The sequence below is a fragment of the Prionailurus bengalensis genome, chromosome D3, assembly GCF_016509475.1.
Source record: "Prionailurus bengalensis isolate Pbe53 chromosome D3, Fcat_Pben_1.1_paternal_pri, whole genome shotgun sequence".
In the NCBI taxonomy this organism is placed as follows: domain Eukaryota; kingdom Metazoa; phylum Chordata; class Mammalia; order Carnivora; family Felidae; genus Prionailurus; species Prionailurus bengalensis.
In genome coordinates this window covers 72,007,419-72,028,092 of record NC_057356.1, presented here as the reverse complement: position 1 = coordinate 72,028,092, position 20,674 = coordinate 72,007,419, and the positions used below count along the sequence as shown (strand labels likewise).

At 36.0% G+C, this 20,674-nt stretch overlaps 1 protein-coding gene across 4 annotated transcripts in view; it reads right to left on the bottom strand.

The window, feature by feature from the left end:
- DCC (DCC netrin 1 receptor) overlaps window positions 1–20,674 on the bottom strand; it is a 1,143,392-nt gene that overhangs the window by 619,242 nt on the left and 503,476 nt on the right. For all 4 annotated transcript variants that reach the window (XM_043558863.1, XM_043558864.1, XM_043558865.1 and 1 more), the window contains exon 3: window positions 2,628–2,912. In XM_043558863.1, the coding sequence (XP_043414798.1) occupies window positions 2,628–2,912 (285 nt within the window). The remainder of the gene's footprint in view (window positions 1–2,627; window positions 2,913–20,674) is intronic.

Here is a 20,674-nt window from a genome sequence, read left to right as displayed (position 1 = left end):
TTAACTTGGTGATATCGGGCATCTGATATATAAAAGGGGTGACTTTTATTTTATATAAACTTGAATAAGAACATCAAATTATATATGAATTAGTACTAGATAACTTTCTACACACATTAGTGTTTATGTTTAAAGCTAATCCAAAAACAAATAACTTCATCAGTCAAGATGGTACTTAAATGACCATGAAGAATATATTATTTTAAAGAGTGGTGACCATTCAGAAACCACTTTAATGCTTCTAAGTCATGTTAATACTTTGATGGTTTTCTATTTTAATTGACTCCATCTTACCTGATTAAATAAGCATTAGAAGAGAGAGTGGGTCATCTATGTATCTAATTTATTACTTCCTCAGATTGGTACTTATAGAAAACAGAAATTCATTCAGAAGGGATTAGCATGATTTTAAAAATGAAAAAACCATAAGCGGCAATTAAAAGACGCTGGGATTGACCATTCATTCATTCATTCATTCATTCTCTCATTCAATTTTGCACTCACAGTGGATTTGTGTATTTGACCTCTAAAGCAACTTGCAAACTCAGGGATAAGTGAAACAAACATATGCTCCTTCAGCAGAGCCTTTATGCGGTCAATAGTATGCGAGACAGGCTTAACCAAGTATGACAACAGTGTGTGTGTATGTGTGTGTATGTGTGTGTGTGTGTATGTGTATTACCTCAGGTCATAAATCCTTTTGGAAGCTTATATTTGAAATGATAGAACTCGGAGAAAATTTCTCATTGTATGTAATGATTTAAAAAAATACAATTTCCATTCACATAAAAAATGCCCACACACCTCCAAAGTATACCAACATATTCTTGATTTTCACCAAATTAACAAGATGAAATTTGGCTTTAAATAAATCTCCATGGGTTAGAATGCAAATGTGTTTTACAAGGTGAATATATAAATGTAAAGGGTGATCTGATGCTTATGTCTCTGTGTCTTTCAAAACTTTCCACTTCAGATTTAATATTTAATTAGTCCAACTTTATCCCTTAATACCACTGGAAAACAGACTTTTCACTCATATTAAGATAGCCTAACATAGTCTTGCCAATTTTCTGTGTGACTTACCTAGGCTTCCCATCTGATTGACTTAGATGCATTATTAAGGACATATGAATATAAATATTTAAAATTTTTGTGTATCTAATGGATGACTAAATAAATGCATGTATGTGTTGGGAATAAATGCTACATTAGCATCTGTCACTGCCTAGCGGATGAAAGGAAACAGTGGTGCTGATGGTTATTGACATGTATAAGTCAGTATCCCTGTGACTGATGGAGGAGAGAATACACAAAAGAATTAGAAGAGGTTTCAGAGATGTCCTTATCGTAGTACCTAGATATGTTCAAATTGCCAGTTTGCTTTTGAAGTGGACTTAGGAATATTACCCTCTCTGTAGCTGAAGGACTTGTGATAACTGCACACAGCATGTGGAGACAAAAGCCAACATCAGTGCTTTGATAGGAAGTCTGTCACAATTACTCAAGTGTGTGTCTTCTTTGTGATTCTCACAAGTAAGTCTCTGTAAACCCTATAGTGCGATTAAATGGGAAAGTAGATACTACATAGATAGAAGATGGTAGCAGTTATTGGAAGAGAGAGATGTTAGAAAATATCCAGTCTAACCTCTGGTTATGTAGGAGAAGAAAAGGAGCCCAAAGTCTTAGATGTGCCAGATAAGAGAAAGGAAGATAAGAGGTAAAGAGAAACAACTTCCTTTATCATAATATCAGTCACACTTTATTGTAATGACTTACATGTCCATATTCATCCAGCACTCTAATAAGCAAGACTCTGTGTCAGTCTTAATCATTGCCATATCCCTGTACTTAGTCCAATGTTTCTCAGAAATGAGTATATGAATTGACGAGCAAATGAATGTTCAGTATTAACCTGGGGAAGGTTCTTAACCTTGCTGAACCTCACTCTCATCCTCTGAAAATGGGGATAATAATAACTACCTCTTAGAATGTTATCACAGGAAAATAAAATAATACATTAAAAGTGCTTAGCAGTGGGGTTACCTGGGCGACTCAGGCAGTTAAGCATCCAACTCTTGATTTTGGCTCAGGTCATGATCTCAGGGTTCAAGGGGTGAAATCCACGTTGGACTCTGTGCTCACAGCTCAGAGCCTGGAACCTATTTCAGATTCTCTCTCTCTCTCTCTCTCTCTCTCTCTCTCTCTCTCTCTGTATCTGTCTCTTTCTCTCTCTCTCTGCCCCTCCCCTACTTGTGCACATTCATTCATTCATTCATTCTCTCTCACTCTCAAAAATAAATAAACTTTAAAAAATGCTTAGCAGTGAACTTTATGCAAAGATTTGTATATTAATAGGATGAGTGAATGCATACAAAAATGAAGCCAAATACAAGGAAAATACCTGTTTCTCCACAAACTTCAACTACAACACTGGGAAGAATAAGGAATGCTTTTGGCATACCCTCATCTAATGACTCACTTAGAAAGAAAGAAAGGAATATGAAATAAAACTCCTGAACAGTACAGAACTTAAAAAATAATTACAAAGTATTCATTAAAGGGAAAATCGTTGTTCAAACTACTTCAAAGAATAGAATTCTTCTCTTTATTGAACACAGCAGTACCTGACAAAATCCTGACTTCTGCTTCATTTCCTGTTCTTGTGCTGGCTGGATTCCGGGCTAAGCATCGATAGATTCCAGTGTCCCCAGGTTGAAGTCTGCTGATCTGCAAGGCTCCAGAGGGCAACATCACCACTCGGGAATCACCTGGGATGGGAATCAGGTCTTGTTGGTTTTTTTGCCAATGTATTGTTGGCATAGGCTCCCCAATAACCTCACACTTGAGTAGCACTGTGTCTCCCATAAAGGCTGTGACAGATTCTGTCTGCGATAGGAACCTCAGTGGTCCTAGGGGAAAAACAAAGAAGGAAGGACAAATCTTTCAGATAAGGTACAATAATCACTAATAAAAATAATCACACCTGTACTCTTTGTAGAAAATTGTATTTTATATTTTGTCCAATTTCATCTCCTTTGCTCTTTATATTTTATGCATCTGACATTACAATAGTTTCTGTGGCTAAAAAATCGATAAAGATATTGCCATTAATCTCTAGAAGCTTACTATTTTGTATTATTCATTCATAAAACAGTCTTGTAAAATAAACACAGCAGGCAAGGTCATCTTAACTTTAGACATGAGGGAACTGAGGTTCAGAGACATAAAATTCCACAATTCTGCAAATAAGACCTGGTTATTTTGAATCCTGGTCCTTTGTGCTTCCTAGTACATAGCTTTGGACAAAGGACTATGAAGTTATGGGGATTCATGAAGGACTGGCCATCCTGCTTAGCCTAGAGGAATTTCAAGAAAGATGGGGGACATTAACCACCAATTGCAGTAACAGAAAACACTCTCATAGGAGTTGACTGCTTAAGGTAAATGATCATCAGTATTTTCAAGTTATGGTTGTGTTATACTGAGAAAATGAATTAGACTAGTTTGTGTCTCTAGCTTGGCTGGGCCACCTACTCTGTATGAGTTCTTTGGTAACTTGTTTCATTTCTATGGGCTATAATAACATGGAATAAGAGCCAACTCAACTCACACAACCACTGTGATGTCCATATACAATAACAGGTGAAAAAGATGCAATCATATGGATGATTAAGCATATGTAGGGGAAAAAAGAAATGACGAAAGTAAAATTAATTAATCATTACTGAGCATGAACACAGTGAAAGGAGCCTCCTCCATCATGATGTACATGAGAAGGGTAGGAAATATTTTGATTCTGCCCTCTTGAATCCCCTTCTTGTGAACAGATGGATATTTATGACCACAGTGCTTTGACCATGAAAACTTTTAAAAAATGATTACAAACACATTTGAATGAATTATGCCATCACTGATATAACATTGGAGATTTTATTTTACAGTTAATTTCATTAAATAATTTTAAATTCTTTGACTCATGTTTTGTTCATTACAGTTATATTCTAATATTTTTATTTTCATTTTAATCTTACTGGAATTGTTTTCATTGTGTGTGTATTTCACAATAAAATTTAACTAATTCATCATTTACCTCAAGTTTTTCTGATCATATTTTATGTTACCATGATTTTTTTAATTTTATAGATTTGTTTTCACCAAGTCAAAATTTTCTAGGTCCAGGTCCAAATTTTAACAATAAATTTCCCATCAATATGTAGTCAGTAGCCAATTCTACTTGTGCTCAGTTTGAACTATTAGTTTTATTTTTTGGTCTATTAATTCTCACAAACCAACTTTCCCTACAACATGATAAAATTTTTGTTTCAGTCAAAAGGGGAAAGGCAAGATGGCTTACTTAAAACATCATAATTTAATATGGGAAACAATCAGAAAGGCTGTAGAGAAGTCACCTTCCCTAGGTAAAGTGGAATTTCATATTTCTTTCAGGGATTAGAATATTTGAACTGCCAGATAACTGAATCTATGAAATAGGAAATTACATCAATATTGCATGTGGAATAGGTAGAAGCTGCCAAAGATGGTTTATCACTCATTATATCTCCACTCACATTAACAGGCCTGCAGATCTATAGAGGCAATATTAAGTTTGTTCTTTAGTAAGAATGATTAGCCCTAGACCATACAGAACCATTCATACTTGTGGAAATATTAATTTATCAGTCAAAATGTATCCCACACATAAGGTACTAAAATTACTCATCTGGATCCCCAGTTAGGGCTCTGAAATCTGGATGCCTGGATCTGGTTATCTCAACACTACAAATATGTCTACAGGGGGTGCCAGCTGCATGCATAATTCTATTTTTATTTAGTATTCAGAATTAATCTAGAACTATGCTGGATTAACCACTGAGTAAAGAGACCAAAAGGATTCTTCTAACTTGTGTCCTGGCTAAAGAAATTGTTCAAAGTCCAATTTCTATACTCCTTGTAGTGTAGTGTCTAGAGTCTATTCAAAATATGTACATTAATCTATAACCAATTGGCTAAAGTATAGATTTGAAGCATGTAATTAAACAGAGAATGGCTTGTATACACTACACAAGGCAAAACTGCAATGAATAGTTAGCCAGATGTTGTGAGGGTTTTTTTTTTAATTTAATCATTTTCTTCTTGGCCTCTACTTCTAGTATTTTGTTTGGTAGTTAAGGAAATATGGTTGGGAATAATTTATCTACACATACAAATTATATGATTTATGCAACACAGGTAAGAATAAAATATTTTGAATAAGTTGATAAAAATATCTGGATACTTATGTATATTCAACTATATGGTCTTGTATAAGTTATATACATTAGATAAAATTCACAATACTTATTTTACATCTAAATGTCTGTGGTGATCCAAAAACCCATTTACTAAATTCTCAAGTATAGAATAAAATATTAAATGAAAGGGCATAAGCATACCTTAGGGATATTGTGGGTTCAATTCTAGAACACCATAATAAAGTGAATATTGCAATAAAATAAGTAAAATGAACTTTTGTTTTGCTGGCTCATATAAAAGCTATGTTTACACTATACCGTAATCTATTAAGTGTGCAATATTATTATGTAAGATGCTTTAATTGAAAAGTACTTTATTGATTAAAAAAAATGCTAAGTATCATCTGGGCTTTCACCAAGTTGAAATCTTTTTCCAGTAGGAAGGTCTTGCCTTGATGTTGATGGATGCTGAGTGATCAAGGTGGTGGCTCCTGAAAGCTGGGATGGCCGTGGCAATTTCTTAAAATAAAACAACAATGAAGTTTGTTGCATTGATCAATTGTTAGTTTCACAAACAATTTCTCTGTAGCATGTGATGCTGTTTGATAGCATTTTACCCAGAGTAGAACTTCTTTCAAAATTGGAGTCTGCCCTCTCAAATTTTGCTGCTACTTTTTCAACTAAGTTTACGTAATATCCCAAATCCTTGATTTTCATTTCAACAATCTTCTTAGCAGTGAAGACCAGGAGTAGAATGCATCTCAAGAAACTACTTTCTTTGCTCATCCGTAAGAAGCAACTCCTTATCTGTTGAGTTTTATCATCAGATTGAAGCAATTCAGTCAAATCTTCTGGCTCCACTTCCAAATCTTGTTCTCTTGCTATTTCCATCAACATCTGCAGTTACTTCCTCCACTGAAGTCTTGAACCCCTCCAAGTCATCGATTAGGGTTGGAATCAACTTCTTCCAAACTCCTATTAATGTTGGTATTTTGACTTCTCCCCATGAATCATAAATGTGCTTAGTGGCATCTAGAATGGTGAATCTCTTGTAGAAGAGATTGACTCTGCCCTATTGTATCAGAGGAGTCACTATCTATGGCAGATTTGGCCTTACAAAATGTATTTCTTAAATAATAAGACTGGGAGGTCAAAATTACTCTTGATCCATGAGTTGCAGAATGGATGTTGTGCTAACAGGCATGAAAACATTAATCATATTGTGCATCTCCACCAGGGCTGTTAGGTGACCAAGTGCATTGTCAAAGGGTAGTAATATTTTGAAAGGAGTTTTTTTTTTTCTGTGCAGAATGTCTCAACAATAGGCTTAAAATATTTAGTAAACCATGTTGCAAACATATATGCTGTCATCTAGGCTTTGTTGTTGCATTTACAGAGCATAGGCAAACTAGATTTAGCATGATTCTTAAGAGCCCTGTGATTTTCAGAATGGCAAATGAGCACTGGCTTCAACTTAAAGTCACCAGGTACAATAGCCCCTAACAAGAAAGTTAGCCTGTCCTTTGAAGCTTTGACTTCCCCTCTCTAGCCATGGAAGTCCTAGATGGCATCTTCTTTCAATAGAAGGTTTTTTTTGTCTACATTGAAAATCTGTTGTCTGTTGTAGCCACCTTCATTAGTTATCTTAGCTAGACCTTTTGGATAACTTGCTGCAGCTTCTGGATCATCATTTGCTGTTTCTCTCTGCATTTTGATATCATAAGAAAGGATTCTTTCCTTAAACTTCATCAACCAACAACTGCTAGCTCCAAACATTCCTTCTGCAGCTTCTTCACCTCTCTCAGTCTTCACAGAATTGAAGAGACTTAGGGTCTTGCTCTGGATTAAGCTTTGACTGAAGAGAATGTTGTGGCTGGTTTGACCTTCTATCCAACTGCTAAAACTTTCTCCCTGTCGGCAGTCAGGCTGTTTCACTTTCTTATCATTTGTGTATTAACTACAGAAGTACTTTCAATTTCCTTTAAGAACTTTTCCTCTACATTCACAATCTGGCTGATTGTTTGGGGCAAGAGGCCTTGTTTTTGGCCTGTCTTAGATTTTGATATACCTAACTTACTAAACTTGGTAACTTCTAGCTTTGGTTTTAAAATGAGACATGAATGACTTTCCCTTTAACTTCAACACTTAGAGGCCACTAGAGGGTTATTCATTATCTAATTTCAATATCTTTGTGTCTCAGGGAATAGGGAGGCCCAAGGAGAGGGACAGGATGTGGGAATGGCCTGATGGTGCAGCAGTCAGAACACACAGAATATTTATAGATCAATGTTTGATGAGCGTGGTTCATGGCACCCCAAAATAATTACAATAGTAACATCAAAGATCACTGATCACAGATAAGCACAACAAATACAATAATAATGAAAAAAGTTTGGAACATTGTAAAAATTACCAAAATGTGACACAGAGACACAAAGTGAACAAATGCTGTTGGGAAAATAGGGCCAAAAGACGTGGGTGACACAGGATTGCCACAAACCTTCAATCTGTAAAAAAATATACAGTATCTATAAAGCCCAATAAAGCAAATTACAATAAAACAAGGTATGCCTGTACTCAAACTTATACTCAACAACCGGTTCCTTTATGTAAACTTCAACTAGCTGGAAGAATCATACACAGGACATAAAATTGTATGTTAATATGATTAGACTTAATGAAATTGGCTAATATTACACATGTTTTTTCAGTATGCACTCTATGATGATTTCAGATTTTAATAAACGAGGTCAGAATCTCATCCTATTTAAAATTTAATGATGTAATAATGTTTGAAACTTTCAAATAGTTGATTATTTGACACAGTGAGAAATTATAAACCTAATTTGTAGCTTTTTCTTTTTGTCTCTGCAAAGCAAACCCAGCACATCAAAAAACAATTGTAAGTTTACAAGGCTCTCTATGGCTTAAACTAATGCTCCCAATATTGTACCGAATTCTAGCACTCACATCTCTTGGTGCTGTAACAACCCAGCAACAGTATTAAGAGAAGAAGTTATAGGCTATCACCTCAGTACTATATTTTCAAGGCATGAGTATGAGCACGTAGTAATGAACATTAAACTCACTGTAACTCGTAAGAATGAAATACAGTATTTTTGGAAGAGCCATTTAATGCTCTAAGGCAATACAAATGATTCCCATGTTTCATTCATAGAGAGATACAAGTATAATTTTAACTACATTCTCATGAAAAATAGCTACCTGATCCACAAGAGCCTTTTTTGGAAAAAAAAAAAAAGTTTGGCTCAGACACATCTGATCCACTGTAATCAAAGCACAAGTGGTCTTCTTACCTCTACTCTTTTCTTGTCTTTTTTTTTTTAATTTTTTTTTCAACGTTTTATTTTATTTTTGGGACAGAGAGAGACAGAGCATGAACGGGGGAGGGTCAGAGAGAGAGGGAGACACAGAATCGGAAACAGGCTCCAGGCTCTGAGCCATCAGCCCAGAGCCTGACGCGGGGCTCGAACTCACGGACCGCGAGATCGTGACCTGGCTGAAGTCGGACGCTTAACTGACTGCGCCACCCAGGCGCCCCTCTTTTCTTGTCTTAATACATTCCAAACATAGTAAAAGGTCAGTGTTCCTACATCACCAAAGTTTTTGCTTTACTTAAGAACCTCCAATCTCCCCCAAATTTTCCAGTATATTCTTATACCCCAAAAGCTGGTACCCAAGAATATAGCACAAGGCACCTTTCGGGCTCAACTTCCACAACTCCTATAAAACAACTCTTGATCTATTGAACTGGTCTACTCCCTAAGCCTGGCTTCCTTTTAATTGTTTTTCTCATATCTCCTCTAAAAACCAAAACCAAAACCAAAACAAAACAAAAAACAAAACAAAACAAAAACCTCTATCCTTACATCTACCTATCAAAATTGTGGTTTTCTTTTTTTTTTCAATATATGAAATTTATTGTCAAATTGGTTTCCATACAACACCCAGTGCTCATCCCAAAAGGTGCCCTCCTCAATACCCATCACCCACCCTCCCCTCCCTCCCACCCCCCATCAACCCTCAGTTTGTTCTCAGTTTTTAACAGTCTCTTATGCTTTGCCTCTCTCCCACTCTAACCTCTTTTTTTTTTCCTTCCCCTCCCCCATGGGTTTCTGTTAAGTTTCTCAGCATCCACATAAGAGTGAAAACATATGGTATCTGTCTTTCTCTGTATGGCTTATTTCACTTAGCATCACACTCTCCAGTTCCATCCACGTTGCTACAAAGGGCCATATTTCGTTCTTTCTCATTGCCACATAGTACTCCATTGTGTATATAAACCAAAATTGTGGTTTTCTTAAGGTACTGATTCAAGGAGCACCTGGGTGGCTCATTCAGCTAGGCATCCAACTCTTGGTTTCAGCTCAAGTCACAATTTCATGGATCATGAGACTGAGCCCCCCTTTGGGCTCTGCACTGTTGGCACAGTTGGAGCATGGTTGGGACTCTCTCTCTCTCTCTTTCTCTCTCTGCCTTTCTCTCTCTCTCTCTCTGCCCTTCCTCTACTCATCTCTGTATTTCTAAATAAATATTTAAAAAGTTAAAAAGCACTGACTAAAAAAAATTCCTTTTCTCTAGTCTTGCTTACGGGAAATCATCTTACAAATCTTTGGAATTTTTACAGCACTGATAACTTACAGATAATATGACAGTATCAGTTGTACCAATAAAAGCCCAAAAAGTGTTTACATATTTGTATATGTGAGGGTTTTCTTTGAGGGAGGGTATTTTATTTTACATCTCCAGAGTATGTCAAATATCTACAAAATACACAAATATTTGTTGAGGTTCTATGTGACTCTAAATGTTTAAAAAGAGCATTGCAGACATCCAGATGTTGATCACTGCATTTGAGTGTTGGTTCTATCACAATCTAACATACTCAGTGGCAGTCTGGGATGGTAAAGAACACACATGGGTGCCAGATTACCTAGGGTCACTTCTATGCTTCACCATTTAACCAGCTCACCATTTAACCCGACTTCAGACAAGGTGTCAGCGTTACCATTTGCACTATCATAAATCACCTTACCTAATCCTCACAATAGCCCTATAACTGTGTCCCTAGTTTACAGACAGAAGTAGAATAGGAGCAAAACTCATTCAAAAGTTTACATTATGTACATTAATTTTTAGTATTGAATTATTATACTTCTTAACACACCTTATTTTCCCAACCCATGGTAATGTCTCAAGGGGAGTTTCTTCTATAGATCAGTACCCCTGCACTCCTCAACCCCCAAAGAGCCATGTAGTGCTGGGTAAACTCTGTTGTTTAGTAAGTACATTCTACCCTGGGTTGAATTCTCAGAGACCAACTTTGGCCTGAAATACTACACTATTAAAAATAGCATACAAACTTTTTTCAAAAAAACAAACGTATTTTTGGTACTTTCATGGAAGGCTTCCACTGTTAGCCTTGGTTCTGGGAAAGGCTGTTTCCAAGAATGAATTGCACTCAAGCTTTCAACCTTCCTACTTAGTCTGGCCCAGGATGCTTCAGCAGTTTTAAATCATCTAGCCACCCCTGGACTCACTGGAAGTGTTCCCTACCAGTGAACTTGCAGGTTCACATAATATCTGTACCTATGTGCATTAACAAAGGCCACCACTTATTCCGGAGGGATTCATTTGGGAACTATTAAAAGGAGAGAACATACTGCTTTGAATCTGGAAAAGTCAGACATGTATGGGAGCTTCATTTTATCCCCTGTCCTAGAAATGAGAAATACAGCACTTATAATTCAAATTTTATCAGTTCCTAATAGTCAGCAAAAGTGGCAGGGCTTCAGTATCAGAAATTTTACTGATGTCAACTACCCTAATTATAGTTGTACAGTAAGCTTTAAGTGTTGTTAGCAAGAGATACACAACCACTATGCAAGAACCGTGGTGAGATGGATTTCACCCTGTTTATTGTGGTTTTTGTACAAGATCCTTCAGTTTTCCTTTAGTCCGAATTTTAACACTAAAAGGATTCATTAGGGGTTCACTTATATATGTTACTTTGTAATGTTGCTCAAGGCCTTTAAACAGCCATAACTACAATTCCTTTCTAAAATGTTTACTACCTACCCATGCAAGGAGTGAAGGTTTTACTCTTTTAAGCCCTTCAGTAACACAGCACTTGAATACCTGGGATTTAACAATGCCAGTTCAGTACCAGAATTCTCAGTTCCTCAGAGAGGCCTCCCCCAAGCCTAGATAGACCCAATCATCTCTAGATGACTTTTTTGCACCATTTACTTCAATTGTAATTAATTAACTATGGAATTGATGTAATAACCATCTTCCCGGCTAATCCATAAATTCCACAAAAGCAGGGCTAGGTCTATTATATTGTGCACTCTGAGCACTTAGCACAGTTCATGGCATATGGTTGTCCATCAAATATTTCTGAATGAAAGAAAGATGCATTATCCACAAAATAATTTGTTTAGGCAAATATCATAGGGTCTAACCATTGGGAAATCTAGGAAGGACATCAATGTCTAGGGAGGCATAAAGAGAAGGAGAAAGTATCTCTTAAGGGGGCATGATAAAGAGGAAAGTCTTATAAACATACATGAAGCCAACCATAAAGGCTTTCATTTGAAAAGGGATTATGTTTGGGCAGTGGCAGGGGGCGGGTGGAGAGAAAAGAAGCTATGCCTAGTTCATCCATGAACATTTTTACCTAGCCTCATAAGTTTAAACTGTAGACCAATGATATACATTTTAAATGAGATTTCCCCATCCTTCCTTCCAAATCAGTGTCCTTGGGAACAACGTTATCAGTGGTCCCCGGGCCAGGCCCTACCCAGCTGGGACAGCCTGGGCTATGGCTGCCGCCATCAATCAGATTCCAGCCAATACCTATTTCCTCAGGAGGTAGGCACACCAGTAACTGCTGGCTGTCACTGAGGCAGTAGAAATGTTAATAGCAAAAGCAGCAAACATTTTTCATTTAGGCTTTTCCTTTGTGATGCTAAAAAAATGAGGTAAAATATCACCATGGCAATGAATGAAAAGCTGCTAAATCTGCAGGGACATCAAAAGTGCTAGGCTCCCAGAATTAAAATAATGAGAACAATAGTCTCTCTGGACCCTTCCACCCATGCATACACACACCACACAGACTAGGAGAAATCTTTCCATCGGATCCAGTCAGAAAGTTTGAATATCTTAGACACGCACTTTCATTCACTGAATTCTAAACTACTTTGGTTTTTAAGCAAAAGTAGAAATAAAGCATTTCACAGTCCAGGTTTATGCCAAGACTCTCTGCCTCTAGGGAGGCCTCCCTCCACCCGCACACCCCTAGACTGGGCCTATTCCTTTTTAAAAATTCTAATCTGAAAATGGCACATTCTTCTGATTTGCCCTCTAGCCTCTTTGGCAGACTATCAGGATCCCCATCTCCTCCTATGGAAGGTCTAATTATTAAGTAATTAAAATTCATTTAATAAAAAGAGACTTATCAATTGGGGGACAGACTTTGGGGTTGGAAACATGCCTCGCTTTTAAATATTCAGCAATGTGGTGATATTCTACACCTGCCAGAGAGCTGCTATAAATGCTTTGTTTGCTCCAAATTAAAGCCTCAAGGCTGTGTCCCTTCAAAGCCAGGACCTTGTTTGCCCTAGTTTAATTCGCAAATTAGCTGAGGGGAAGAAAATAGAGGTAATCCAAAGAGAAGTTCTCTAAATTTGGTCCTTCTGAGAAGCCCAAAGACCAAGAAAGGATTCTTAGAATTTGTTAAAAGCATATTTCTCCTGGCATGTCCCTCTGAGAGCTATCATTTTCCTTCCTCATTTTTGTCCCAGATTTTTGTTTCAGCTTCATTTTCATTGGCAACATTACAGACTTCTAGGTAGTTGGCTAAAGAGCAGTTGGATACATGTGGCATTGCAACACAAACCTAGTGAATATGTCTGGTTAGTGCCAGTCATACTCACCCAGTGTGTGATCTTATAAGAAATATCCATGTGGCTAATTAGTTGAACCTCAGAAGGTTGTTACAGAAGAAATATGAAAGGAAAAGGAAAATCATATAGGTGAATTACACAGTCAGTTTATCTGTCCAGGTCTGCAAGATTAGCACACAATAAACTCATCCTCTAGGTAAAAAATAGTTACGGAGAAATGTCATAAAGTAAGTGTTTCTCAGAATCAGCTTTGAGGTCTGTCCACCATAAATGCTCTGAAGGATTGGTACTCTCCCTATCCTTGAAGACTAATTACACATAAGGCTTGGAAATAGATGGTCATTTTGGGTGTCCTGTAATCAAGAGCCAGTTTGAATGATGATCTATGATAATCTCACCAAGAGGCCCTGCTGGACTCTTGGCCTTCAAATCCATGGAGTATTTCAGGATTCTCCAAACCATGCTTCCTATTAACATCCCTAGGGCCTCTGGTAGCCTACATGGCCTTTATAAGAACTGGGAAAGTGTGATTTTTGAAGGAATTATGTTTAAAAATGTATTCCATAGGATCAGCCAACAATCCAGAGATGGATTTCAGCTCCACACCCCAACTTTTCTCTAGAGACTGTTCTCAGCTATGAATTACACCCATGTACCATCCGCCCTGCTCTTCCTGATCTCATTATCAGCAATCAACACATGTATGATTCAGCCCCTATATGTCTTTTGTTAACTTCAGGGTCAACAGCGGTAGATTTGGGAAGCATTTGTCTAGGTAGCATTTAATAGCTTTTCTTTCATCCACCTGAGTTATTATATAATATCTATTTCTCAGTACAAGGTTAAATAATGAAGAAAGCTTTACCACCTTTCCTCAAACTTGCATGTTATTGTCTTCTTGGATATAGATGCTTCATAAAATCTAATCAAATTATATTGAATATCAATGTCATTATTCCACATGAAGATTAGAAATAATCCATTTTTATAGAAAGAGCTATAGAGCAACCCCTGTATAGTAGTGGCTACTTTTCCTCTTAGCTGTACTGTCATATCTTTGATGACTGAAACTGGTCTTTTATACAGTATACACACACACACACACACACACACACACACACATATATATATATACATACAATTATATACAATATATATATACATACAATTATATACATATATATGTATATATACATATATGTATAGTATATGTATATATGTATATATATACAATTATGTATTTATATGTATATACATTTACATGTATATACAATTCTATACTATATATATACATACAATTATATACATATATATGTATATATACATATATGTATATATGTATATATATACATACAATTATATACAATATATATATATACATACAATATATATACATATTATATATACATATTATATATATTATGTATATTGTATATACATAATATACATATTACATACATATGTATATATACATATATATATGTGTGTATATATATAAATATTATAGCACTTTAATCCATTAATCTTGTAAAGATTTCAAAATGACAACTAACAATCCTTCTGAGAGTATGAATTACCTTTGAAAAGTAATATGGTTTTGTGCATCATAACAATTTAATCCAAGAACTCTGTTTCTAGGAATCTATCCATAAATATATGAAGGAAAAAGTTAGTTATGTAAAATGATTCAGTATATCATTACTTAAATGGTGAAGGATAGAAAATGGGCTAATTGTACAACTAATAATTGCTTAAGAAAATTATTGCATATCCACTGTTCTTAAAATAATATAACCATGTAAAATTATATTAATACACATTTTTAAAGGTGAGAGAAAATTATTTTTCTTTTTTCCTAAAATAAGCATATCTTAAATATACAAAACAAAATTTTGCTAATGATTCTAATGCTCTCCTCAGTGTATTATATTCAATTGCAAGCTACTATTCAAAAACATATTTCATGAAGAAATGTTTCCCTCCACAGGCATTGACAATAACTTTATTTTCATTCTCTACTTTGTAGATAAAATTCTTATTATAAAACCTGAGATTGGTTTATAATCAATAGTGAAAAATGAATAATTTTACAGAATTCAGGCTTAGGCTTCCCATCAAGCTTAAATCTCATTATGCATGGTTAATGAACGGTTACAACATTCATGAAAGTCGATTATGAATGTGGCTGATATTCGTTGTAACTACTTATAAATTGTACTTAACTGAAAGTAGGCAAATCATTCAAATAACAAAAAAAGCTCTAAAAGTTGTATAGTTTGTTTCATATCATGTCATTGTCATCATCCCCTTTCTCTACTTTATCTAGATTCTCCTGATAACCCTGCCATGAACCCCTTCTACCACTGATTATATCACCTTATGGAGATTTCCAAATTATTCATTCATGCAGTCAATGTGATGACTAATTTTATATATGAACTTGGCGGGGCCATGGGATGCCAGTGTATTTGGTTAAAAAATACTCTGGGTGTATATCTGAGGATGTTCCTTGGGATGGGTTAACACTTGAATTGGTAGACTGAGTAAAACAGATTGGCCTCTCCAATGTGAGTTGGCCTCAACCAATCCACCTACCTAGATAGAACAAAAAGGTAGAGTAAGAGAGAATTCACCCTCTGCCTGTCTTCAAGCTGAACATTAGTCTCCTCATGCCTTCAAACTGAGACTCAGACTGGAACTTACTCCATCTGCTCTTTTGGTTCTCAGATTTTTGGACTCAAACTCAACCTACACCATTTGCTCTCCATGGTCTCTAGCTTGCCAAGTGTGGGTTCCTGGACTTCTTAGCCTCCTTAATCACATGAGTCAATCCTTTACAATAAGGAAACAGATAATCCTTGAAGAACATGGGGGTTAGGGGCACCAACTCCCTGCATAATCAAAACTTCATTTATAACTTTTGACTCCCCCAAAACATAATTACTAGTAACCTACTGTTGACCAGAAACCTTACTGATAACATAAACAGTTAATGAACATATATTTTATATCTTATACGTATTATATACCATAGTCTTAAAATCAAGTAAGGTGTAGAAAATAAAATGTTACCAAGATAATTATAAGGAAGAGAAAATACATTTACAGTACTGCACTTCATTTATATATAAAAAAACAATCTGTGCATAAATGGATCCACAGAGTTCAAACTTACGATGTTCAAAAGTCATATATTCTACTGGTTCTGTTTCTCTGGAATACTCAGACTAATATAATCTGTTCACATTCACTGGACACCTAATGTGTAGCAGGCATCATCCTACCTGCCTAAAGCATAAAATGACAAAATGAACATTAATACTAGCTTTTTCCTCAAACAGCTCATAGTCTGGTAAGGCGAACAAATACATAAGAACAATCAATACTATATAAGTACACTGCACTGTGGAAGCAGAGATGAAGTAAGGTCTTAGTAATGCCAGTTAGAAAAGGAATACTAAGAAAAGAGATCCAGAAATGGTGGAATATGAGCTGGGTCTTGAATAATGAATGACTTTTCAACAGGTACCCAAGATCCAAAAGGACATTCTCAACAGAGAAATAATATGGGGAAAAACAAAACAAAACAAAACAAAACTAAACTAAACAAAACTAAACAAAACAAAACACAGTGAATCTGAAGACGACAATATTTTTTAGAGATGGTAAGTAATTCAGTAAATAATGGAAAAGCGCTAACGCATCTCTCTAACTGGTTTTTTCTAACGTATAGAAGAGACTAGTATTAAAGAGAGCTTCTTTAATTTTATCATAGGTCATGTGTATTTGACTACAAAAGTACTATAAGCTCCATGAGAGCGGAATCAGTAACTCCTATGTCTTAGTATTACTCCCTTGGTACACAGTGGCACTCAATAAATATTGATTATCTCCATATTAATGAACAAAAAATAACAGTGGTGTTATATTAACACGTTATGTTATATAATAAATTATACTATTTTATATTTATGTTAACATACAGTCACTCCTCTGGATTATGGAAATTTAGAGAAGTATGAGATTCACATTCAGCATACCACATGAGTGAAACATGACAAAGCCCCAGTAAGAGTGAATAAGTAGAAAAGCTTAGTAAAAGATTATCTTATCAGTTTCAAAGGTTATTGAAGCAAGAGTCTATCTGGTTATGAGTGTTTCAAACTTTCAATTGAGCATATTATACAGGGGATTAAATAACCTTTTACTTGTCAATCTAGTAACTCACTTACTGTTGTTAGTACCAGTAGCATTTACAGAGTGCATACTAGATACTATATTAGTCATAGTAATATAAAACAGAGCCTTCGCATGGCTGTAAAGGGCCCTATGGAAGTTCCCTGACAATCTAGTTTTACTTGCTTGCTTGGACTTGGTAGGACCACCTTCCTCTCAGTAAAAATGATTTTTTTTTCCTGTCAAAATATGCAGCTGAGTCCTATATTCAGAACTTGTAGATACAGACCAAAAAAAGGAAAAACCAAAATGAAATAAGTTTTCAATTCAAATAGGCAGCAGAGAGAGTAATGTTGCTTGATACCTTTATTTCAGTACATAACTGATTAAAATTAACTTGATAATAGCTAAGATTCACATCAAATATATCAAAATGATTCATTTTCTCTCATAATTTAATAACTTTGTTTTTCCTCTCCACAAAATCTATCAGTAACATGAGAATCAAGAAAACCCAGCAAAAATAATAATTTAGATTAAAGGCTTCTGATAAATTTATGTAATTTTTATTTTGATTTGGAAGTACCTCCTGGGAGAAAATTGGAGCTAATGAAATACCTGTGCATGCCAGACATTTGCACAATGAAAATATAAAGCCAAAGTATTTCAGCTTAACTGCTGAATTTGTGTGAATTTCTACCTTCTCTACTGAGACCCTGAACAAATAAAAACTTTTTGGTGGCTTAGCCCAGAGTAACCAAATATATCTGATACAATGAGTCATTCAAAAGGAAAAAAAATGGAATATTTGACACCTACATTCATAGTTTGGGATATATCTCAGATTCATCTAAATCAAAGTCCACTACAAGTGTCTGAAATAATCATTTATTCAGACTTAACTGTTTTGCACTTATTCCCAAGTAATCATTTGGCTGTGAGAGAATTTCAGTAAATGAGAGAATGTTAAATCATCCTTCCTGAAAATCTTTCGGTTGTGGACTCATTCTCCTGGCCCCACATGTGTCATATTACTTGGACTAAGGAGTAAGATGAAAAAAGGGGCATGCATGAGTACTCACAGGCACATTTTCCTCCTGATTCTAAGGGGACCAGAAGTGGGGTCCAGGTGTATGTGGTAGGAAGTAAAATGTTCCTTCACAATAGCTTTAAGCCTCGGACGCCTGAGCAGCTTAGTCGGTTAAGTGACCGACCCACTCTTGACTTGAGCCCAGGTCATGATCTCACTATACGTGAATTCAAGTCCCGCATCTGGCTTTGCACTGACAATACAAACCCTGTGTGGGATTCTCTCTCTCCCTCTCTCTCTGCCCTTCCCCTGATCTCTTTCTCTCTCTCAAAAATAAATAAATGTTAAAAAAAAGAATAGCTTTAAGCCTCAAGTATTAGCATACTTGCACAATTTTTATGGAATCAGCAATGATACTACTTCTAAGCTTGTTTATTGATCTTGCCAGATCTTAGAAACTATGAATGTAAAAAGAAGCATTAAAGTACTAAAAATATTTGTAAAAAAAACAAACCAAAACAACAACAACAAAAACATGGCTCTTTAATAGAGCATGATTTTGAAGAATGCTAGGCAAGAAGGAGCCTAGCAAAAGATTAGACCGGAGATATAGGCAGGGGTAGATAATTCAGCTGTCTTATACCATCTCAGTAAGTTTGGACTTTATTTCAACGACATTCAGAAATTATTAAGAGATTCTGAACAAGGAAAATGCATGATTGGATATACATTTTTTTGAAGATCATTCTGGCTGTTCAGAGAATATTTGTAGGTGTAGGGTATTAGAGAAGGAAAAAGAAGAATCTGGAATCTTAGATAGAAATGTAATAGTAGGGGCATCTGGGTGGCTCAGTTGGTTAAGCACCCAATTCTTGATTTCAGCTCAGGTCATGATTGCCCAGATCATGGAATCCAGCCCCACCCAGGTTCTGCATTGACAGTGTGAAGCCCACTTGGGATTCTCTCTCTCCCTCTCTCTCTGCCACTCTCCAGTTCATGCTCTCTCTCAAAATAAACAAACATTTAAAATAAGAGAAATAAAAGAAAAGAAATGCAACAGTCATCTATGTGAAAGAAAATACGGCTTGTGTTGGGAAAGGCAGAGCCCAGCATGCAGTCTCTTGACCCCACCAGGCTACATGAGAGTGGGCCTAGGACCTTGAACACTTCCTTACCAAGAGATAAAGAGCCCATACAATTTGTGCTGAGTTTATAGCCTAGAATGAGAATAGTTTTCCCTTTTTCAGGCACAAGGAATACTCCTTTGTTCTGCTTAAGTGTGTATGTAAGTGGCCTTCAGACACACTCGCAGCTCTGAATATCCAAAACTCCACAGACAAGAGATTAGCTTGCTGTGCAAGAGGGGTGTGAGTAGGCCAACTTCCCTGCATCAGCTGCCAGGGGACCCACAAGCCATGGGGTCTGACACTCAGGACTGGAGCTGAAATCAGTGTCTTCTCTATGTGACCACAGCATTGTTCTAACCACTGCTTGACTGTGTTGTGATTTCCTTGGCAACTCTGATACCAAGATGCAGTAGGCAGAGTATCTGGAGTCCTCCCTTGGGATTGATGACCAGTGCACAGTGTTCTGCTCCACAGCTTGGGCAAATGAGGTAGCAGTGGGAATGGAGAAAAAGAAAGAGCAGGTATATCTTGAGTCATGATTAAAAGGACCTGTTGAAGCCGGAGTGTGGTTTATAAGGGAAAGGGATAAGTCAAAATGAGCTCAGGTCTCATAAAATATTTAGGTTGCGATGGGAGGGATTTTGCTTGGGTTAAAGTGAGTCAACTGTGGTGGTTTGGAAGAAAGTAACAACAACAACAAAAAGATACTTGAATAAGAGATGCTGTACTAAAAACTGAACTAAAGTAAGAGATAAGCTCAGTTACTGAACATAAATCTTGGAATCTCAAGAATAAAAAATCTAGAAAATGTGATCATCAAAGTTCCTTGCATTTATAAATTTATATAACTTTGTGATTTTATATTTAAACAACCTAATATCTAGTCAGACCTTACATTCATGCACCAACATTTAACAGAATTAATCTAATAGACACACTAGACACTGTTAAACATTAAAGATACAGAGGCAAAATAAGACATTTCTCATCATTGTCCAAATGGAGCTGCCAATCTAGTAATAGACGCAACACTCATGGTGTTTACCATGAATGTTTACCATGAATAGTCATAATAGAGGGCCTAAAAATAAGTTTGGAGATTTATGGTTGAGAGGAGACAATAAAATTTGTCCAAAGTTATGAAAAGTGACCAACTCAAGTTAATTTGAACTATAA